Raw genomic sequence first — 23,749 nt, forward strand, 5'->3', positions numbered from 1 at the left:
CACCCTGTGGAGAGATTCATGTTTCAATTTACTGCTGTACCAACCAAAATGTTAAGCCTTTGGGAATGCGATCATTAGAGCTGGCTGGAGGAGGAATTGATTTTTTTCTTGTATTTGAAATACAAAAGAGACTTGTACTACAGTTTTGGGAAAAAGGCTATAGAGCTTCAGTGGAATTTTGATAGCGTAGCTAGGATCTGAATTTTTGAGTAAAAAAAAATGGCTTTGGATCTTTTTATTTTTATTTTTTCTTCAAGTAATTTTGGAAAACAAAGATTGATATTTGATTTGAGAGTGTGAAAAAAAAAAAAAAGAATAATTGATTGTTGAGAATTTCTCTCTGTGGGAACTGGTCTTTCTCCTTCCCTACTATTTCATTTGATTATGGATGAAGTCCTGTATTCAGTAAACTTGGAATTATAACAAGGACCTTGTGTTTAGATGACTTAAGAGCAGCACACAGTTGCAATTACCGTAGCACATGGGTGAATAAGTTTTCTAATGTGTTCACACCAAATTCTTGTTCGGTGGTTTGTTTTACTTTAAGAAGGGAAGTTGTACAAAATGTCATGAGCTTAGGAGACATCAGCAAAACAGGGAGAGAATACAGGGGGTTCTGAAAGGAATAAGACGTAACAACTGTAAGATGACAGAAGCCGGTGGGGAGTGGTAAAATGAGAGGATGTCACAGGAAACCTAAGAGCTTAATGACATGCATCTATGGATGGATGGAGTTTGCTTAGACCCAGACCTGAGATCTGATCCAATTGCAGCCCAGTTCTAATGAAGAAGGCTATAAATCAGTCCCAGGATTCTGATGAATCGTGCTTTGTGCTCATGGTCTGTGATATAACCATCAGTTCTTGATGGAATTACAACCATCCTGCTCACACTCACCTGCTATTTTCTCTGTATTAAGTTAACAATAGTAAATAAACTGCATATTAGATTTCAAACTGAGCTGTTCATGCCAAATGAATTCGTCTTGCCCACAGGCTGCCTTAATTTAAAACATATGTATTCATTTAAATCATGTTGCTTCCATACGTTAAGCTTCTGTTCAGACAATATTCTATATTTTGTACAGACATATAGTTTGCTATGAGTTTGAATCAAAAATGTTCTCTGATAGATTTTTTTTTTTTTTGGTGGAAGGTGGAGTGATAGAAGTGAGCTGGTCCATGACAGCTTTGTACAGCACTTAAAACTAGCACCTGAAAACAACACAAGACACTGTCTTTTCTTGTATGGGCGAAACCTTCACTAAAATCAAAGGAAGTTTTCTTTAGTTGCAGGAAAGATGCGATTCTTGTTTAGTGAAAATACAAGTGAAGTCAGGAGGACCATTGCATGGTAGTGTATTTATCTCATGCAATAGCATGTGTCCCAGAACGTAGACAGGAATTTTCAATTGATCCCAGTTCTAAGGCGTGAAAGATTTTTTGTATGCAAAATAGAGTTTCTCCCAAGAAGAAATAAAGAAAAAGAAACACAGACTCCAAAGAAATTATTTAGACCCTTAAAAATGAGTTCTTTTCACAAGTGCTGAGCACTGCCAACCCCCACTGTTGTTAGGATACAGATCCTAAGATTGGACATTGTTTGACTGCATGTTCTTGCAAAGAAATACTAAGAATATGCAGTAGGTCAAAGTGGCTCCTTATCTTTGTGCAGAGATAAGGGCTGCTGTTCCTCCTAGGAAACAGTGTCTTAGAAGCGGAAGGCTGTGCTTCTTATCATTCAAGTATGTGCCATAAAGGGGTAAAAATAGGGACATTGAGGATAAGAAAGATGAAACCAAGGCACCTGCTACCCACAGAAGGAAACTTGTGAATGAGACAAGATGGAGAGTCTCGTCTGTTTTGGAAATTGCAAAACTTCACTAGAGGAGTAAATAATTTGTATTAAAATGATCTGTGAAAGCCTCTGAGATTACTGACATGAGAAAAGGCTTGCAGAATTTAGACTCCTGACTTTACCATGCAGACCAAATTCAGTTCACTGAGTTTTACAAAAGTTGAAAATGTCAGAGTTGGATGACAGAGTTATATTTCTGTATCTATTAAATGTGTACAGGACATCCTCAATCCCATAGGCTGCTTTGAGGATGCTTTGGTTTGTGACCTGAACTGAACTGATTTAAGAGAAAAGTTCAAATAAGGTATTCAGATTATATTACTGTTAGAAATAATGCATGGTTCTTTCAATCTCACAAAATTTTAATTCATGATACATAATGCAGACTATTTACATTGATTGCCATTTTTTAATTGCCAGCTTTCCTTTAAAAGAAGCTGCACCAACAGCTAGCCCAATGCTGTGCTCCAAACCTTGTTTGCAAGGATTTTCATTTGCATTACTAGTGTACAGATTTACAGAGAGCAGAAAGGGGTTTATTCTTAGAGCTTCTGCCTTGTATACTACCTGCAGCCACATTCCGCCACTTTCATCCCTTCGTAGTTATATATCAGCGTGGGCACACCAGCATCATCCTTATACAGAATGGAGATGGAATCCAATTTGGTTGGAACACAGCAGGCCTTAGAAGCTTTCTTTGGGTTTTGGAGGTGCACCAGAGTTTGGACAATAGCATGTTTTGTTGGGGTAACGTTATCTGTCAGAGGGAAGAAGCAACCTCCTTTGCACTCAAAAGCCTCGTAGTCTTTGGGAGCGATGATCCAGGAATCCCAGCCAATCTCCTCAAAGTTCACATGGAGGGAAGTTCTCCGGCAGTGGTTGGCTCCGATGCTTCTCTTGCTTCTGGAGGAATGCCGGTGGGGCCCAGTGATGGCCTTTCCCTCTCGTGGTTCTTCTTCTTCAGACGAAGTGTTGTTCTTTCCTAATTTATTTAGTACATTTTCTTGTTCATGAACAATCATCTCCCGGAGCTCCACTTTGGTCTCTTTTGTCCCATTGCTGCGGTCATTGGAGAACACTATTAACAAGGGCAGATTTTTTTTGTCAGGAGTAAGACTGATATCCAGCTTCCCACAAGTGAAACCACCCAGAGCCTTACTCTCTATAACAACCTCTAGCTTGTTTTTAGTCTTCAGTTTGTCTGCCCTGACCCATCTTTTCACAGCGCTGGATACTTCAAACATCTCCCAGCCACACTCCTGGATATTGTGGGAGACGAGGAAAGATTTTGTGCTTTCTGGGTTTTCCCAGTGGTCTCCATCTAGAACATCATAAATGACCATGTTGCCTTCCAATCTAGACAGAGACCCAACTTCCCTGTGACAGGAGATAAAAATTCTCAGTTCAGCTCTGGTGATTTCCTCATATCGTGGAATAGAAATGTTGAAGAGCAAGATGTGTTTCTGAAATGGATTTTCTTCTGGTGAAGCTAAAGAAACAACATCTGCAATAGGAAATTAAAACACGTGGTTACAGTACTTCTGACTGTCCATTAACTTGCTTTTCAAAGATGCAGGATATATTTTGAGAGTGAAATAAGAACTTGGTTACCTAGTATTAAAAAAATAATTCTGCCTTCTGGTCAGGTTTCAAGGGCAGAGAGCGAAAAGTCAAAATGGAGGTCCCTGTGGGATTTTGTTGGTATTTTCACCAAGATGTCATGGTCAGGTGAGTGTGTGGAGGAGAGGAGGGATAGCATCAAGAGCCTGCCTCTGAAGAAGGTGTGGGTGGTGCTGGTTAATAGTAGGTGTGTAAACGAAGCATCTAAAGTGTTCAGATTTAGCATTTTCCTGAAGAGATTTTTACAGAAAGGATTCTCAAAAAAGCTGTGGGAATTTACCACTGAGCATCATGCAATGGGATGAACTGCTCACCTAGTATGGAGAAGTGTAGTATGTACTTGTCTCTTTCTAAGAATTAGTTGTGCTGAGGCTTTTGCCTGAGCTGTCTTCAGAGAGCTTTGAAAGCAGCTTGAGTTACTGAGAGTTAGGGGAAATAGAAAAGCGTTTGAAAAACCTGAATCGAAGCTTGAGGGTCTGTCTAATTTGGCACTTGGTGATAAACAGCCTTTCATGTCTGGGTCTGTTCCAGGCTGGACTCACTGAGCTTGTGTGATATATATATATATATATTCCTGCAAATGTATGTGCAGTACCAGCAGTCTGCATTGGGAGGGGCAGATATTTGTCTGGAAGATCACATTGGTAATGTTTTGAAGTGATCACTGACTGATGTCTATTTAATGGTCAATAGAAGATAATTATTCAAGCATCATTGGGTTTTAGGGCAATTTTAATTGTCTGCTTTTGATACTTGGCTACTTTTTACACTTTTTCAGTGTTTACCCTCTAAAGCAGTCTGAGAGGAGAGTGGGATGTGGGAACTGTAATCTAGCTGTTACACTGTCTAGCTGTTATCTAGCTGTCATACTGTTAAGGTTTCTTTCCATTTCAGGACTAGGGTCACTGATTTGAGGATTCTGAGATGCCTATGTTACCTGCATATATCTATTTTTTATATAAGCAGATTCTCCCTGTCTCATTTCTATCCCAAGAACTGCATTTACTTATAACTATTTTTTACTGCTTCTTTAGGCAGTGCGTTCAAAAATCTATTTATTGTTACACAGATCTTTTGTTGTTGTTGAGAAAGCATGACTACTGCTTTCCCTGTAAATCTGCCTGCCTAAACCAGAATCTGTGGGGAGCACTGCTGTTCCTTGCTTGGATCCAGAGACAAATTTCTCAGCTGGCTACTGTGTTTTTAAGGATGACAGGAGCCTACTAGAAAGAAGAGCTTTCTTGATGATGATCAAGAAAGTATTATAGATGTAGTACATTTACAGTACTATAGATGATCAAAAGTATTCTAACACAGAAGCTCAGTGACAAACCTCTAGCTTGGAGAAACATGGTTCGTGTAAATGCTGTATTCAGGGCATTGTCTCAGTTCATGCATTTGAGAAGAGAATATTGTACAATAAGAACATCAAAGAAGAAAACTTAAGGTAATGGTATTTTTTAAAGACGGAAAGAAATGATGGAGCAAGACTACAGTCCAGAATTTTAACATGCTTAGTTTCTAAATAATCTGTGGAAGTTAGGCATTCAGTTTCCTCAGAAATTCAAAATAATCTGAGTAACTGCTGTCCATATACTTCTTTAAAAATTCTAGTCCACATATTCAGGACTTCTCCTACCTTCAGTACTGAAGCTCCTCACAATGTTGGATGCGGGGATGGAGGACTTGTCCGCAGTATATCTGTTGTATAAATCAATCATGAACTGTGGTGGTTCTTCCTTGGTCTTCACTTGTGAGGGGACCCTTGATAAATTCAAGCTCCTTAGTAAATCCGTCTTCATATTCTCCAGGAAAGATTTAAAGTCAAAATGGGTCTCATCTTCCACTTCCCCAGGATCATGAAAGGGTGCGTCAGACTTTCCCATAGCTGATAACTTGTCCCAGTTTTCCAAAGGCTTGCCTCTTGTCAGACAGGCAATGATATTGAAAACAGACAATGCAGCTAATACTCCAAAATAATGCATTTCTTATATATTTACTTCCTGATGGAGAGACGAGAGGACAGGGGTATTTTAGCTGATTAAAAATGTTGTACCATTACAGAGAGAGAAAAGGAGATGAAAGGCAAACAACTGGAATGCCCTTTGCAAATAACTTTCTTGTGTTCTTTTCGCAGTCTGCTTCAAACCCCAGCCTCTTGTCAGTTGTCAAGCAGATTGGTTGTACACTTGCCCTTATCTGAGTCATTGATGCCATGCTTCAGCTTCTGTTATCTAGCAAAGCTCTTAGTTAATGAAGATTCTGTAAACATCTGACAAACACATATGGCTGGTGGGAAGAACATTGTATATTGTAAAGAATCCACATTTCACTTAAGGGTCATCATTGCTTAATTATACTCTTTTATCATTTCCTTTCCAACACAGACAGAAGCTTTCTTAGGGACGTGGAGGATTACACAGTTTTTATCAGGACTAGAGAACAGAGATCTAGAACAAAATTACTCTATTGGCTGTTAGTAAACAACATCTCACAACTCTCTGTCACAATCCCTTAACCTGCCATCAGAAAATCTCCAGTAATTTGATGGAGACCTGTGATTCTGCAAGACCTGATCTCATGGTGGTACAAACAACCTTAAAACTTCTTTCGTTTATCAGCCAAGAGCTATTGTTTGTACACAGTGAAATATCTGTTTTGTGTCAAGTTTGCTTCGTGCTGTTTGCAGCCTTGTCCATTTGCAGTTTGATTCCTTTGGTAGATGGGAATTAATTATTGTTTTTATAGTATCTTATGTAATATATTTCTTAGATTCTTGATGGTCAGTCCAGTCCCGCAGCAACCAGTCATTATTTTGGTGACCTCAGAATGAAGACAGAACTAAGCCTGCTAAGGCTACGTGGAAAGTAAGAGGTCTCTGTGAAGATAAGGAAGATTATCTATGCAGATAATGTTACCCATGAAAAGAAGTGGCCAAGAGAAAAATACAAGTCTGATTATATCATTTCTCATGATACAGAGGAAAATAAAAAGTGTATTTATAAGCAAAAATGGCACTTGTTATTTATCTGAATGAATCTCATTATCTAATCTAGTGATACATTTTCTGTCAGTATTAATAATGCATTCTTTTTTCTAATCACAGCTTAATCCACACTGCACATGTACCACAAAGTCTGAATAGCATTAGGAGCTCTTACATTAAAAAAAAAAATCACTAAGATAAAGACAAGATTTTGTCCTTCCTTCTCTAGTTTTGTAGCATGGCATACACGGTGTTTAAAGTGAGCCCAGACTTCTCAAATGCTCACTTACGTATCTGTTCAATTGACTTCTGGGATCCAAGAGTCTGGTTAATTATGTTCCTAAGCTGTAAAGTGAGAAAGGATTGCTTTGCACTAATCCTGTTCTCCTGAATTAGCAAGATTATGTTTTACTCAAGGCCCTTGTATCTCCTACCTGTGTGCAAGAGCCTGATGGCTTGTGTTTGGCTAAAGCATAGCTTTTCAAGGGTCTCCAGAATATCTGAAGATGTCAAAAAAATTGAGTGTTTTTTTTTTTTTTCCCCACTTTTTTGTAGTAGTTTTTCTGGAAGTTTATCACTCACACTTAAAAAAAATAAATCCTGGTACTTCATTTATTGTTTCATTGTGTCTGCCTTTACCTTCTAGACACTAGTTCTTTCCTGCTGGCTTAAGGAGCCCCACAGTGCAGGCATTTCCCCCCCATCAAAGTACTTGCACAGTGTAATCAAGTTACTTCTCAGTTTGCTTTCTGATAAAATAAACAGAGAATATATCTTCTAGAACGTGTCTAAAAATGCACTAATTCTTCTTGTTTTCTCTGTTGGTGTCAGAATTTCAGTGCCTTTTTGAAAAGGTGAACACTGGGGCTACACATGGTTTTCTAGTGGCTGTTCACCAGTACCACATGCAAAAATAAAATCTCCTTTTCTTCTCAGTTTTCTCCACTCTGCATCTTTTAAGGCTTTCATGTAGCTCTTTTTACATAGCATCACTGTGGATGCTCATATAATGTTATAAGACCATGACAACCACCAAAACTGTTTGAAAAGTCATGATTTTCAAGGGTGCAATCTTCCGCTCAGTAGGAACAGCCTCCGTTTCTTGTGCCTAGGTACAACGTTCTGCATCTGTCTACCTTGAAATGTGTTTTGATTATGTGGAGTGCAGTTAAATCAAGATGTCTATACAAATACCTCCCCTATACACTCCTATGCAAATGCTGTGGATGTTGTCATATACAGACTTCCAGTTCATATACAAAGATGTCACATAGTGTCAGGCCAAGTGTCATCTTTGCAGAAACTTTACAATGAACAGTTTCATTCAGTGACAATTGATTTTGAAAGCTGCTCTTTGAGGTTTGGCAGTGACACAGTTGTTAATTCATTTGATAAACAAATACATTTATATTGTCCACTGGTTTCTTCTTATTGTGCTGCCTTGTGAAAGTGAAGTGGAACAGTCCACAAAAAGCTAAGTACATTCTATCTGTTGCTTTTACCACTGACAATTAAACTGTGATCTCAAAGAATGAAATGATATTGTTTTAGAAAAAAAACAAAGACAGCTGACTAGTATCAGCTGTTTTCCTGGCTTATCTGTCTTTAATCGTCCAATATCAATATACCCTCAATTCTTTCAGGATTAATTAGTGGGATTATCTTGACCTGCTATTTTAAGTGTTTGTCAATATAACTTTCTCAAGAATGTTTAACATTGAGTGGAATGGTTTATAGGATGGTCATAGAGACCAAAAGAGCTGTTGGAAGAGAAGAACCAAGAGAGCAGTGGTGCTGGTGTTTTCCAACAGCAGCTGACTGCATTTGTGCCATTTTAAAAATAATTTAAAGTGTTTAATGCAAAGCTTCCTTTTCTGAAGGAAGATTAGGTGTCTAAATACCAAAGACCCAGGAAGCAGTAGCCACTTCTAAACAAATAGTGGTTAAGGCCTTGGTCACATTTGAGAATTGACCAATACAGCTAAACCAGGAAATGCCTTGTGACAAACATACCCATGTTTGTCTTGGGTAAGTCATGACAAACCGACCCATGTTTGTCAACTTCTACTTGAAGTTACACTATTCCCCTAAATGAAACAAATTTTGCTAATAAGAGAATTGTCTTGTTTGTGTAGTAAGGGAATGCCTTGATGGCTATGGCACTTATGGGTGTAATCTTGTTTTGCCTGTGCTAAATTGCATGCTTATGCCAACAAACCTTTAAATGCAGATTAGATCTTTCAGGGTTTTCTAGGTATCCTAAAGTGTGTAGGAGCAGCGTTTTCCCTTACATCTTACAGACCTTACAGCAGATTGTAGGGTGGTATCTCTCTTTTGTAATTGCTTGCATGGCACACCTTGGAAAGCAAATCTGTACGCAGTGACTAACTCAAGATACAGAAAAGATTCCCAGAGGAAAACAAAATGCGAAAGACTATAACATAAATACACTACACTAATATGTCATTCTGTTCAGAGTTGATGTTAAATGGGATCAAGACGACCTACAAAGGATAAATCTTCATGTAGAAGATGAACACAGAAATGGCAAGGGCTTAGCATACTTTGAAAAGTGTTATGCTTATGGCTGTTCTGTAGGAACAAATAATCAATTTCTGAGAATGAGAAGTTTCTAATTTTTCTTTACATATCATCATTACTCTGTCAACATTAGTTCAATGTCTCTTGGTTTATAAAAACACAAGACCCTACATTTTTAAGGGAGGTCTTTAATAACAGTATGCAAAGGTTTGTCCTGGTAGTACCCATGAGTATCCCTGTAATGTTTTTGGAGGAGAAATGCCTAGCAGGGTCCATGACCTTTTGGGAATTACTACAAGGTCTTAGAGAAAACTACTTGTTAATGAGAGCTGTTGGGAGGAACTAGGAAGAACTGTTGATAGAGTAACCTTGCAGACACTCCCATGTACACAGAATCTTGGTTTGGTGTAGGTTAGCAGAAAGGGCCACATTTACACACCCCTGTTGTCTGGGAATCTGCACCCCACGAATATGGAATATTTATGGTAGAAATTACCTAGTGCCTTAGCAGGATAGGAGCCTTCCAGGTCAAGCCATTCATCAGAGGGCAGTGCACGTTTTGTCCTTTCCGTGACCAATACAGCTCTAATAGGATAAGCTGGTACAGCAGGTTGGACTGTCCCTTGAGTAAGAAAGGCTCCACAGCTTGCTGTCTGTGCTACCTCACAGACCTTCAAAGTTTGTTCTGCTCCTGCTCTGCCCAGGTGATTGTACAGCAGGTGGGTGAAAGTGGAACACATCAACAGTGTGTCCTGGCATGCAGGGATGCAGAGGAAGAGAATTGTCAGGCTCAGTAATGGAAGAGCATCTCTGCAGTTACAGGGGCTACCACGGATGCATCAACAGAGGATTATGCAGGAGTTAGAGGGAAGCAGAGTTATTTCTGTTAAGATTTTTAATGGAACAACTGCCAAAGATTGTGTCCCATTTAAGTTCACTGTTGGAAAAAGAATTTAATGAAAGTTCTGGAAAGACTTCAGAAAAGAGCCATGAGAAATTGTTTTGAGAGTTGGAATAATAAGAAATCAAAGTACCTATTTAAATCTTAGCCAAAATGTAATTTGACCCTGCTCTATATACTAAAAATACACAGTGAAAGTATTTTGGATAATAGACAAAGGGATCTAGTAAAAATAGGTTACAGTAAAATCCAGTGAATTGAGGCTAAAGCTTAATAGATTTAGACTAGGATTAAGCCACTGCATTTGAACAAAGAGCACTAACTTTTGGAACAACTACTCATAGTCCAGTAGAGATAGTCCATCACTTGAAATTATTAAAGCCAAATTTATGCAGGTTTTTCAAAGGTATTTCCAGGCTCAAAACAGAAGATCCATAATACATGGTGCAGAAACTACTGAGCAAAGCTCTTTGAACTGTGCTGTGCAGGAGGTCAGTGTAGATGATCAGGGTATTCCATTCGTGCTTTAATCTATTGAAGCACATTATAACAAGCTTAACATGCATTTACATGTTTCCATCTAATTACCAGAATGTAGCAGAGTGGATTTATAGAAAGACAATTCAACTATTTTTAGATACTACTGTACCTTTAATTTATTAGCTTTTGTTAAAAGCATGTAACAATCTAGAGGATATAAAGTATAATTTACAAAAATATAAATCTTGGTTATTTTATTTTTAGTATTTCAACATATTACTATATAGTAGGTGTTACTCAGAGCATATGTTTAACAACCTGAAATTATATCCAGCAAACCAAAATTGTGGGATATTATATATGTCTTTTGTAGAACAAATTATATATTAGGGAAGGGTAACCAAAATGGCTGTATTATCATACTGTATATATGAAAGCTTATACAGTGCACTATACTTGCATCCTGAAGAAAATATACATATTAAGCCCTTTATTACAGCATTTTTCAGTATAAATATGCAGATTAAGAGAATGAGTGTTTTAGGCAAAGTTTCGATCTGTTTACAAAAGTGATATTCTAAAACAAGCCTGCCTTTGCAAATTCATTTCCCATCTCCTTGGTTAACTGAAGAGATAAAATAGTCAGTAAAAATAGTGTATAAAAACATATTTTAGTCCTTTGATTATGGAAAACTTTACATTTAAATTTCTCACTAAATACCATGTTTCTTGGCTAGGTGGGTTAGGAAGATACTTGTAAAAGCACTGAACTCCTGGAAGGTAAATATACAAGACAGATGACGATCGTAAGACATATCCTTCCAGGTGAGCACGGGTATCGTTTTAACCTCTCCTCATGCTTTCTGTAGAGGAATTGCAGGGATTGTAGATGAATTGTTGGCATCAACACAAGTGGATTCATCTCCCATTCACAACTTTCCCAGTGTGGTCAGGCAGGACCGGTAGGTAGGTCTTGTAGAGATGTGTTTGTATGAACTTAGTGGCAGGCACAGGTTTCCACCGACATATTGGGATATACCTTCAAAACAACGTTTTTGTTCTCATCTAAGAACAGGACACTGAGGGAGCTCATTTTGTCAGGAACACAGCAGGGCTCTGGGATGCCGGGAATGATTCCCACTGCTTTTACGATGCTCTGGATTGTAGCATGATTTGATGGTCGGACAACCTAGAACAGAGAAGAAAATGGTTATTGCTTCATTTATGAGAAGCTGCTTTCCCAAAGCAGCTTGGAAAATGACAGTAATTATGTTAGTTTTCTTGAAAAAATGAATATATGTGATTGAGTCACAGGGCAATGCAGCATAGTCATGCCCTCACATTTTCAGCTTTTCTGCAGAGGATGTATCTGAGTTTGTATTCCGTATGCTGCCTTCATAAATACCAGAGGAGGGCACTGGTGGCACAGCCAGAAGTCAGCAGCTTAGAAAAAGAGCAATGTCCATGGCTGCACCTATTAAATGCTGGAGACAGGCATGCAGGGAAAAGGGCTAAGGTGGGGCAGACTTCTCAGTTGTATGGTGTTCTCTCACGTTCTTAACCTCTTGTCTGACTGAGAAAATTGGCTACTGTATTTCCAAAGTAAATATGTTTCAGTACTGTTTCTCCTCACATACACTGACCTGTTACTAGTTACTTTTTCCCTACTAATTACTCTGGTTTAAGAGTGCTCCAGAAACAGCCTCAACAAAAGGAAGTTGCTCCAGAACAGACAATCTCACAGAGCCTTTTCAGGCCATAAGCCCTTGCAAACTAGTACTGTTACCTACAGTTTTAGTAGTTTTCAGCAGATTTGGTGTACATGGCATCCAGGGGACAACAAACAAGGACTTTGCAAATCTCAACATGGAACCAGATACTTTAAGTGAAAATAATTAAATTAAATTAAAGCTTTCAACTGTTCCTTAACTTAAGTGACATCATTTGAGTCATTACAATGATGGACTGTGAAATCATCCTTTCAGCTTTGGTGTTTCAAGACAGCATCCATATCAAGACAGTCCCAGCAAGTGACCAGTCTGGGAAAGAGCCTTTCTGTAATTAGCATGTGTTGACATAATTAGCAACAGTTTGCTGTCTTAGATTTCAAAGCTGTCCAAAATCAAACAGCAGTGTAATTCAGCAGCCTTGCAGCTGCTGCATGAAGTAGAAATAAGCTTCTATCCACATTGGCCATGTCTGCAAATCTGGACAGCAAGGGAGACAGAAGTAGCCTTCATGTATATAAGCAACTGCAGAGTTTAGAAAATCAAAGAATTGGAGCTTCTAGAATCTAACTCTTGCATTAACCTTTATGAAAAAGCTCCTCGAGTAGTCCTAGCTCCTGTATTATTTTATGGTGTTACTTGAAAGAGTCACAGATCTTAATGGGCTACATAAAGAATTTGTTGACCCCAACCCCATGCAACAAATAACCATCACTGCCCTCAGTGCCAGTAGCTGTCTTGTAGAACTTTTTATGAACCTGCAGAAGATCCTACTAGGACCTTCTCCAGCCATACAGTCTCTAGGATCTGCAGGGAACAAACAGATGTGGGCCAAGTCTAGTGAGAGCAGCTGTCACCCCTGAAACCAGTTAGAAACAACTCAGCCTTAGTAAATCAAGCTATGAAGACGACAGCACTAATTAGGTTTCTAATGCCTGCAAGCGTACACATTATGAGCAACAATGCTTAAAGAGAAAGCTGCTTATTATGAACTATTACTTTGTAGAAAATCTGGCTGCCTGAGCCCTACATCCACAGTGGAGCCAAGCAGCACACCCATCCCACATCCAGCCAGGCTCCAAATTTTCCAGCCCTTCTGGAAATCTGGCCCAAGTGCTTAGTGATCTCGGGTTAGGCTTCACATTAGCCTGTGTACCGATGTGCTGAAGTAGAAAGCTTGAAAGACTGAGCTGAATGCCTGATAGTGATGGTACTGGGCAAGCACTTGATGACTTAAATGCTGGCTACAAGTTAAATACAGCAGGGTAGGTTCTGCTCTTTCTTAACCTCTACAACAGTCCTAGCTGGTGGAAATTCTGAACCTCAGGAAACAGGAGGGTGGTGATGTAGTTGAAAAGCAAGTCTGAAATACTTCAGCTCACCTTCTCCCTGGTTTGTACCCCTTCTAAAGTCTGTTTTATCTTGACTTTACCCATCAGAAGACACCCTCTGTCACATCTTAATAAGCAGTACTTAGCTTCAGGAAAGCTTTGTTTTCATTTTGAGAATGGAATTCAAACCTGGAACTCATAAATTGATTCTCTTAGAAGGATAAAATTGAGTATTTTGATTACTGTAGATCAGGGAGAAGCTTTGTCCAAACACTGGTTTCTGTCATTAAATCTATCACTAATATAAACGTATTACACTGTTCCAGCTAGAAACATGTCCATTCTCTTTTGGTTCTGTCTGCTCTTCTGTCATAGTAGTTTGCTCACAGGAAGCCAGGTGTGTTAATTTTTATTTTTTTTTTGTACATATGAATCATGCATTAGATTATGGCTGAGGACCCATATTCCCAGGCTGGGTTTTACATTGGATAAGTGAAATGGTCATTGTGCTGCATAATCTTCCTATACAACAACAGAGAAGTGAAATTGTATGTGAACCTCTGCAAGCTTAAATTTTTACCAGATCATGTATGAATTTGTGTACTTGGTTCAGCATTGGCCAGAACAAGAACATGTGGTCTGGGCAGATATCTGCACCCCACCCTGAAATCTGGATTTCTACTCCTCCTAGACTTAAACTAGCCAGCATATCTTCTCTTCCTGCAGTCATTCTACTGATTTCAATGCAAACACACAGACTCCCTGTAGGGCAGATTCCTGTCTCAGATCTTTGATATTCTTTGTTGTAAAACACTATCAGTTATTCATGGGCAGATTGACCACATGCAAAACTGGTAGTTAAATGAATGATCAGACCATTTCTAGGTAGAAATGCAAAATAATTAGTTTTTGAACATGCACATTATGCAGTGCTTTGAACCTTCCCCCTTTATCCGAAAGCCCTGTAAAGTGAGAGAATTTTGTGTTTCATGGGATCGCCAAAATTTCTACTTTTTGCTGAAGGGCAAGTGAGTTGGGAGTAGGCCAAATCAGAATTCCACTAGAATTCAAAAACTCCTTTGCCTCTTTATTAGGAAATTTCACACTGCTTCTCGAGGAGGAATTCAAAACACCAGAGTTAGAGTGTTACAGACAGCTACTTGGCATTTTCAGCCACATATGGAAAAACAACTTTTTTCTAGTTTAGCAGGATTTTCTCCATTTTAAGACTAACAAATTAAAGAAGCACTAGAGAACTTTGAGACAAATATAAGTGTAGATAGCATTCTTATTTTCAAAGTGGCAGGCAGCTTCTTAAAGTTAAAATACATGTCACTACCCTGCAATTTTCTCCTAAGGTATTACCAGTAGAATTCAGAAATACTCTGATAGAGTAGCTTGTTTTACTAGCTTTAATGCTGTCTACTTCTGCTGCCACCCAAGAGTAGTTTGACGGTTGAGCGTGCATAACCACATTTTAATAAACTGTGTAAGTCTGTTATGGTTTCAAAATATAAAATAAGAACTACTTAAATCAGAAATTCTTTTAGAAGTTATTTTACCTGAGACATTTTTCTTAAAAAGTTGTTAAAAACAATATTGCTTAATTTTTCCAGTCTAAACAAAGCATGGTGAGATGAGTAAAAGTCTAAAAGTAAAAAACTAGCTAATGAAGTAGTTGGAAAGGCAGAACAGTACTATTTGCAAGCTAACAAGAGTGAAAAGGCATACTACCTTAGGCATTGGAAATTCACATGTCCCTGCACAGTAGTAGGCATCAAATGATTTGGGAGATATGATCCATTCATTCCAGCCAATGTCAGCAAAGTCAACTTTCATGTATCTTCTTGAACAAATCCGTGGCTCATTCCATTGTTTTCGCCTTGCCTTCTTCATTGTTTTCTCATCAAAATTTAGCACCTGAGACTTTGCAAGTGTTTCTGTGTTTTCTTGCCCTTTTCTCCTTCGGTCTTTGCGTGAGCCTTTTGGTTTCAAGGACTTGTAGGCATTCTCCCATATGTCATGTTTGTTGTATTTGTTGTTGTTATACTCTACCTCTGGCAACTCATTGTTCTGTATAGAGCTAGAGAGGTATGTGTCCCTTCTCACTCGGGTATCAGTAGAAGCATTATGTGACAGGTTTTGGTCCCCATCACTGGAGGGGAAGGGGTCATAACGCTGTAGGGTGACGGCCACACTGTTGGGTTCAGAGATTGCAAGGTCATTGGCATAAACCAGAATATAAGGCAAATGGCTGGTGACCTGTTCGGGAAAGCCCTGGTGCTTCTCTCCAGAATCAAGCTCAGCGCAGAGGATGAGCTCTGCAGCCCGTTTTGATTCTTTTATGATGTGCGAGATGTCCTTTGCATGCCAAGCCCCTCGCCTTTGAAGAAACACGGTGATGTTCCCTTTCACTAGTCCATAGGCAGAATTCTGGGGGATGGTTTGGAAAATGAGGTTGAAACGCAGGATGGGAGGCAGGTGAAGGAGGCGGCAGGATGAGTTCTTGGACCGCTTACAAAACACTTCCCGGTGCCGAGGGCGTTTGTCAGCATAGAAGTGAAATGTGGCAGCAAGGATCATCTCCGAATCCTGCATGGATGTCAGGTTGAAGCAGTACAGTGGCTTCTGGGCCAAGAATTCTGCAAGAGAGCAAGGAAAACATGGATAAATATGAGAAAGAAATGGTAGTCAAACCACTTATTCCTGAAAGCGGATTAGCAAAGTTTGCTTTTTGCTTACTCACTTCAAACCAAATAGTATAGGGAGCTTGTTGGAGTCACTTCAGCTTAAAACTGCAGTGAATGAGAAGAGGAAAAAAAACACTAACAATATTTAGGGTTAGGGTTTATTAAATATTAAATTTCAGAGGTGAAGAGGAACACTCCTTATCCCATTATTCACAGATCAATAAGATCACAAGGAAAAAAAATATGACCATCTGAAGAACACACTGCTCTCTTTAAGCTCAGACTGGTACTAACAATGCATTAAGTGACGGGAATGGGTAACCACTAAGTGGGTGCTTGCTGCCTTCCAGTTCAGACATATGCTAACTAGAGCCATCATTTGGACTAAACCATAGCAGATTAGGATGTTCATCAGTCCCCAGACCACAGATATAGTCTGAAGTACTGATACTCAAATAGACAACTTCCATCTACACCATCTGCATTTCTTCTCCTCATGCAGTGGAGTGGACCAGCCTGTCCTGCTACCCAAGTAACATTTCCATAGATGGCAGAGCAGCTGACGAAGTGTTCTGTGATGACACCCTGTTTGTTTTTGTCAGTTCTGGACAGGATTCCTATCAGTAAACTCTTTAATCAATGCTAGTTGTATTCACAGGAGCTCAGACTATGAAAAAAGTTGAGAGTTCAGATTCTAGTCAAGTCTTTGGAGTAGTGTACTGCTAGTACTATCAGTTCTATATATAGAACTTGAATTCATGCATCAGTGGGATAGAAGCGTTTCAAACACCAGAGCTCCCAGGGTTTCTGATGAAAAGGGAATTTGGAATGAGAGCTCAGAGAAAGGGAATTTTAATTTTTCTACATTTCTAATTTTTGCATTCCAAAGTGAAACAAATCCTTCAAAAGTCGACATTCTTTGTAGAAATAGTGAATCAATAGCTGCTGAAGATCCAGAAACCTAGAAGTGTGGGCTTTTTAGGAATTGAGGAAGCTTGAGTTTTGGATGGAGCCTAGCCATCTTTATTGTAATTCATCAGATCACTCATGCTTTTACCAACCTGTCAGCCAAGAATTGTTATGTTTTCCAGACCTACTCTGAACTGAGCTGTACTAGCTGCATGCATTAAAGCTATTAATATTTTACTGACTGTATCTACCTCTCATCACTGTAGGCAGCTTCAAGTTCAGAATACAGGCAAGATGCATGGAGGGTATATACAAGAGATGAGTATAGAAAAAACAGCCAAGTGGCCACTTGCTGTTAGTGGACAAGCCACCTATTAGGAGAACACTGATTGCAGTAAGTGAAGATTAGCAATGCAGATTTACTGATTACACATTTGTGTGAAAACCAATATGCAGAGAATTTGGTTTAAGATATTTTAAGCTATAAAATTATGTTAAAGCCACTGTAAGTTTCTAGAGGCCAGAATTACAGTTCCTGAGAAATCTTGATTTGCTTTTCTTGCACATAGACATTATGATACAGTCTTAATTAAACTGCTGCTATTTTCTACTCCTCACTGAGGCCTGGGCTTCATTTGGAGGGTGGGTGGCATTCAGTGAAAGAGCCTGAGCTGGAAGAGACAATTTTTGTAGGAGGGCTTCATGGCTTAGGCAGCTGTTTGCTGCCATGAAGACCAATTCCTGTATCTCAGCAATCTAGATGAAGTTGGACAATAACTTCACATTTGGTCACAAACTACACTCCAAAGTCACTTGTGACTTGACTGTGCAGCTAACCTTGGTCAATTGGTGCCATTTTCTACAGCTACAAAGTTCCCTGAAAACAAGAAAAAAGTCTGTGAATTAATTTGCATTGAAGTAAGGCAAGACTTGAACTGTGTGCCTGCCCATCTCTCAGCTCCTTCCCAGAGAAGTAACCAACTCTTGTGAACACAGGTGAAGGTGAGTTGAGAGGCAACCAGATGTTTGTGAAGCATTTCTCCTGAAGTTATTGGTACTGCTAGAGAAACATGAAGTTGTATTTGGAAGATGTGCAAAATTCATATGCTATGTAGCAATTACTTCACATTAATACCTAGTGCTTCTCCATATTCAGCAACCCCAGTCAACACCACCCATATTCTGTAAGGGGTGTGTGGTTTCTCAGGGCTGTGGTATTACAACTGTGTAATTGAGGAGACCTCAGTAGCACATATGACAAAGGAGCAACGTCAACCCCAAATCCAGTGAGAGCCCTCATTTTGGCAACCCCATCTTGAACACCAATGCTAAAACGTGCCCAAAGAGCTTTAAGCTGCAGTGCAGGAATGGAGGTTTACAGGTTTTCTGAAGGGTACCTTTTTTATATATAAAGTAAACGCATTGCTTGGGATAACAAGAGGGAAGTTATTGTAGGTGTAGTCTGTTTTGCTTGTCTAGATAAGATCAGAAGTGTCATCTGTATTTCATAAAGAACAGATGTTCCACATGTCTTGTTAGAAGACCATGCTGATTTCTTCTCTCAGAAGAATGCTAGAATTTATTTGAGGAGATAAAGAAAACACTGTGAAACAAGCTTCTCCCCACCCTTGGTCTTGTGTCATTCCATGGTTGATTTCAGACTGCTCATCACTAGATTGATGAATCACAAAGAAGTAACATTTATTGTCATAAAAAGCATTGCAGAGGAGCTTTGGCTTTCATGCCACATTATTGGGAAGAGACAGGATCCCACAGAGAAGGGAAATAGATGGAATACAGGAAACAGGAGTTCTGGACACAGGTCTGCATGACCCCGGACAAGTTACTGTGCAAGCATCTCTCTCTGCCTTAGATTTGTGCTCTGACAGATGAGCAAAATACCAGTGTGTAGTATGTATGGGTAGAAAACATGATTCTGGTGTTTTAAAACTGAATTTAACCACTTGGATGCAAACTGCTTGTTCAGCAGAATAGCTAAAGAAAGAAGAATATGGAAATGCAATAATTCTGCCACCAAATGGGGCTTGTGGCCCAGGGCCCTGTTTGGGTAGCAGCCAGCATCAGCTGCTCAGTTCACTAAGAAGGAAGAGCAGCAGTAGGAGGTCACGGAGCAACCATCCACTGTGGCAGCTCCTTCCTAACCCTGTTAGTTTAGTGGCTGGCTACTGGTCTAATGCACGGAGATTTCCCTCCCAAATTGCTGCAGTTGCTTTACATCCTAACTGCTAGGGGTCTGGCTGTTTTAACAGCCACAGCCTTCTGTGGTATCTCCTCCTCCTAGCAGGACTTGTAATATTACATCTGACATAGGAAAGATTTAATTTGTGCATTACAGATGTGAGTTACTGTGCAATATTCTAGTAACCACTCAGTAGTAATTCATCAGATGTGCCTATAAAATCAGTACTTAAGTGTAACAAGTGCTGTTCTGGAAGCTGGTCTAATTCTTATTTCTTAACTAAGATGCTAGCTATAACCCATAAGAGCTAACCAAAGAAGGAAGAGATGTTTTCCAGAAATGTTATTTTAAGGATCCTTGGCAAAGGATAACAAACGTAAAGGGCATTAACTGAGCAAACAACTGATTTTAAAGAGAGACGGTGACAACGAAAGCATAGTTCCGACCCAGTACGCGCTGTTGCGCCCTCGTAACGAAGCCGAGCAGAGCTGAGGAGCAGGAGGCAGAGCGGGAGAGAAACCCCTCGTTTTCTCAGGGCGAGGCAGCGCAGCGAGCCCCAGCTGCCAGCAGTCTCAGGCGGTCCCGCGGGCGGCACTGCTCCTGCACGGGAGCCGCTGGGAAGATTTTGGTCGCCGGGGGAGGCTTTGTGCCCCCGGGAAAGGTTTTGTCCCCCCAGGAGAGGCGTAGATCATCCCCGCAGTGCCCCGGGTACCACCGGTTTGCTCGCCCCAGCAGCGGGAGCTCATCGGGGTGATCCCCTCGGGGCAGATGCTTTCTGGTGAGGGCAGAGAGTGGCGGTACCCGGCTGGGGGGCACCGGGGGTCCCGGGACTCATACAGGCGGCGCCGTGAAGTCGCCTCACCCCCCAGGCAGACTCCCCCAAGCTCCCCTTACCTGGCGTGGCTTTGAAGCTGCGCACCGTGTTGCCGTCCCCGGGGCGGCTCCCGTGCCGGTTGTACTTCTCGTAGAGCTTAAGCATGTGGACAGCGACCATGTCCTGGGCGAGGCCGCCCAGTGCGGGGGGCAGCGGCGGGGAGCCCCCACGGGGGGCTCTGCCGGCGGGGCAGGCGGGGGGCCGGCCGGCGGCGCTTCCCCCGGCGGCGGGGGGAAGGCGCAGGGCCCAGAGCAGGAGGCAGCAGCAGCAGGTCAGGCGGCCGGCCATCGGGGGCTGCTGCTGCGGGCCGGCGGGGACCGAGCCGCTGTGTCCCGGGGCGGGGGGGCGGCCCCCCGCTGTTAACGCCGCTGCCGGGCCAATCCCCGGGGCGAGGGGCTGGGGGGGGCCGGGGAAGCCCTCGGGAGGGGCTGCCGCGATCCTGGCGAGCGGCGCGGCCCCGCTCTTTTAAGCGGAGCGGGGCGAGGCCCCCCGGAATTAGCGGCCGGCCGCTGATTGGAGACGCGCGGCCCGCCGGGGGCACGGCGAGCGGCGGGGAAATCGCGCCTCGAGGCGGAGAGCGGGCGGCGGCGGGTGGAAGGGAGGAAGGAAGGGAGAAAGGGAGAAGAGGAGAAGGGAGGAAGGGCCCCGCTGTAACCGCACTCGCTTCCCGGGGGCCGGGGAAAAGGCAAATCCCCGGCAAGAGCCAGCGCGAAGCAGCGGGAGCGCAGCGGGGCACTGCTCGCTCCGGACAGGCGCTCACGCAGTTGGGTGAAGGGGGCTTTGCCCAGGCAAACTTTCCTCGCTGGGCTGTTTCCACGGGGGATATGAGGGAGGAGAGCACCCGGGTGAAGTTCTGCAGGGCTGCCACGGCTTAGGTCGGAAGGCGGTGACTCAGAAATGGATGGTGCGCGGTGTGCTTATCCATCAGGTGACAGCAGCTCGGAGCCAGGCTTAGAGTCACCCAGCGGGTGCACTAGCCGTCCTAGGGCAGGCAGCCTCCGAGGGAGAGGACTCTATTCCTAGGGTGTTCGTTAATTCTGCCTCTTTTTAAGTCTTATCCTCCGGTAGCCAAGACAGTTACTTTTCTTGGAGAGTATACAATGCAATAATTGAAAAATTGTTGGAAAAAGCTACTGTTGCTGTGTATAACACAACTCTTTTGTGATTTTTTTAACCTCGGAGTGTCAAATCTGAGCAGATACTATTGAAAGCCTCTGAACCACAAGTTTGTAGCTTTTGGATCATCGCAAAGAAAGGTTCAATTCATTTTTTAAATTAGCACCAGGCCACATCTCTCTGTGCCCCTTGAACGTCTGAAATGAACAATTTGCAAGCACAAATTTGTCCAAATGTACGTTGCTAAAATATCAAACCTCCCATTAATTACTCTTTGCTTATAAATAAGCCAAACCATCCTTTGATGCTTTTTTTTTTTTTTTTTTTTTTTTTTTTTTCTCTCCATGGTAGCATGCTCATGACCTCCACTGGGGGTATGAGCGAACCTTTTGTTGTTTGTGGTTTTTGTCTGTACTGTTTCTATACAATCAAGGTCCTGTGAAAAGGAGGAAGAGGCAGCAGGAGGTAGGAACAAGCTGGGCTATTTTGGACCAATGTCCCATTAAAACGTTCTCTCTCTCCTTAACTCACTCCAAACTCCTATTCAGGCATACACTTTGTATCAGTCTTTAACCTGCACTAAAACCTGTAGGACACTGATACTTTGACATTGTTGGGAAAGAATTAAAGAATCAACCAGGGATGGCTAATATTTCTTGCCTTATTTTATTGCAGAACAGCAGGAATTCTAAGTCTTTAAAGCTCTGGTACTTTGACTCTTTTATGCAGCTGAGATGATGAAATAAAAATGTGTTTGGTAAAGGAATTCAAATTAGCACTGGGTCACATAATTCCCGTTCTGAATATGGCCAATCAATGGCATCTCTAAGGCATCTAGAGGCAAGAGCTATGCAATTTCTGCTCATGCAGAATAATATTCCTAGCGTGGAAATTTCTGCTAATTAAAGCTCTTGCCAAGTAGAGTCTTTTTCTTCGTCTTCTTTTTTTTTTTCTTTTTTTTTTTTTCTTTTTTTTTTTTTCTTCTCCTTAAATAGCTCAAGTCAAAGCTTTGCAAGCCAGAACTTGGAGAAAGTTTCCCTGGAGTTAAAGCAATGCATTCAAGATTTTAAATTGCAGATCTAAGCTTCCTGCTAAAATCATCAAGATATAAATAGCATTACACACTGTTAATAACATCTTATATACAAAAACAACCCAAATAACATTTTCTTTCATTAGAATTAGAGACATCTATACAAAAGAACTGTTGCAATCTGTGCCTCTTTTATTGTAGAACACAGATGTAGGAAATACATACAAAATATATAGGAGGGGAGATACATCACCAGGAAGGGAATCTATTCTCTTTGTTCTATGGTAAAATTGCTTACTAACTCCCTTTAATGTTAGAACTTTAAAATCTGTATTAAAATAGTTTTTCCTGACCCTTTTAATGGTAAAGTCAGTGGCAGGGATAATGATGGTTAAAACTCCAGGGAAGTTGATGAAACAAATTATTACCGAATTTGGGCTTCAGTCCAAATTTCTAGTTATGACTTATGGTAGGATGTCTCATTCATTTTTCACTCACAAAAATACCATACTATGTATAATGCTGTGCAATTAGGTAGGACGGTACAGGACATTTCCTTAAATATGTTACACGTTAATTAAAAATAAACTGGATGGAATGCAGTGGGCTGCAGGTTCTCCTGGAAACTGATAGCAGAATTCTAAAAATCCCATCACATAGCTTCCAAAATCACACAGTATGACAAGAATGATATATGGTCAGTAAAAAAACACTTTTGTATGTTGTTCAGTTTTTCTAAACAATAGTGAAATTATCTTTGTGCCCAAAAAAGAAACAAAGCAGCACAGTGCTGTTTAGGTGTTACAGCAGGTGGAATGGTCAGAGCTGATCCAGGGCCATGGAAAGCTCCTGGTGTTGAGAGGAGAAGTTTGGACATATCAGGCAGTGCCTGCTGTGGGCAGGGAAAGCTTTGCCTCTCAAGGAGCAGTGCTCACTGTAACAGTCCATCCCATCAGCTCAAGAACAAGCTCCCATCTTGGATTTCCGCTCTGGATCCACACGTTCATCTTCCAGTCTGTTGCAAGCACAACCTTTACCCCTGCTAGGCTTTCCAACCTCCATCTTAGTGATAAAAGTTTTTTTTTTTGTCTTGTTAAGAAATGAGAATTGCCTCTCTTCACCTGCTACCATGCTGTCTACAGTGTATAATTACAAAAAGTAGGGAACTAAGCACAGACTCAGTTCTCATCATTTGCTGACACTCTTTGATTGCTGCTAGGACATCAGACTAGGTTTTACAGTGGTCCCTTTGGGAAATGAAAGAAAATACACTGTGCCTTCACATCTGTGAAATGGTAATCTTTACCTCGGATGTGTGATGCGAGGACAGATGAATGCAAGTGTGAGATGTATTGATGGCTCTAGACAGGTACATACCTAAGGGTTGTTGGTGTGGTGTAGTTTCTGAGTGCTTTCCCAAATGCTAGTTGTTCATACATACACTAAAGAAGATGAATGATGGTTAACAGCAATAAAGATCAGCT

At 41.0% G+C, this 23,749-nt stretch overlaps 2 protein-coding genes across 2 annotated transcripts; both read right to left on the reverse strand.

Moving 5' to 3' along the window:
• Positions 1-232: 232 nt before the first annotated feature.
• Positions 233-8,601, reverse strand: GDF2 (growth differentiation factor 2). Its single transcript, XM_035330411.1, has 3 exons — positions 8,526-8,601; positions 5,117-8,486; positions 233-3,361 (listed from the first exon to the last, which is right to left on the reverse strand). The coding sequence occupies exons 2-3, from the start codon at positions 5,460-5,462 to the stop codon at positions 2,421-2,423; spliced, it is 1,287 nt and encodes a 428-aa protein (XP_035186302.1). The 5' UTR covers positions 5,463-8,486; positions 8,526-8,601; the 3' UTR covers positions 233-2,420.
• Positions 8,602-10,535: 1,934 nt separating this feature from the next.
• On the reverse strand, positions 10,536-20,970 carry GDF10 (growth differentiation factor 10). The gene is made up of 3 exons (XM_035330410.1): positions 20,137-20,970; positions 15,178-16,085; positions 10,536-11,574 (listed from the first exon to the last, which is right to left on the reverse strand). The coding sequence occupies exons 1-3, from the start codon at positions 20,402-20,404 to the stop codon at positions 11,383-11,385; spliced, it is 1,368 nt and encodes a 455-aa protein (XP_035186301.1). The 5' UTR covers positions 20,405-20,970; the 3' UTR covers positions 10,536-11,382.
• Positions 20,971-23,749: the final 2,779 nt, after the last annotated feature.

Source organism: Oxyura jamaicensis, chromosome 6 (assembly GCF_011077185.1).
Source record: "Oxyura jamaicensis isolate SHBP4307 breed ruddy duck chromosome 6, BPBGC_Ojam_1.0, whole genome shotgun sequence".
Taxonomy (NCBI): Eukaryota; Metazoa; Chordata; class Aves; order Anseriformes; family Anatidae; genus Oxyura; species Oxyura jamaicensis.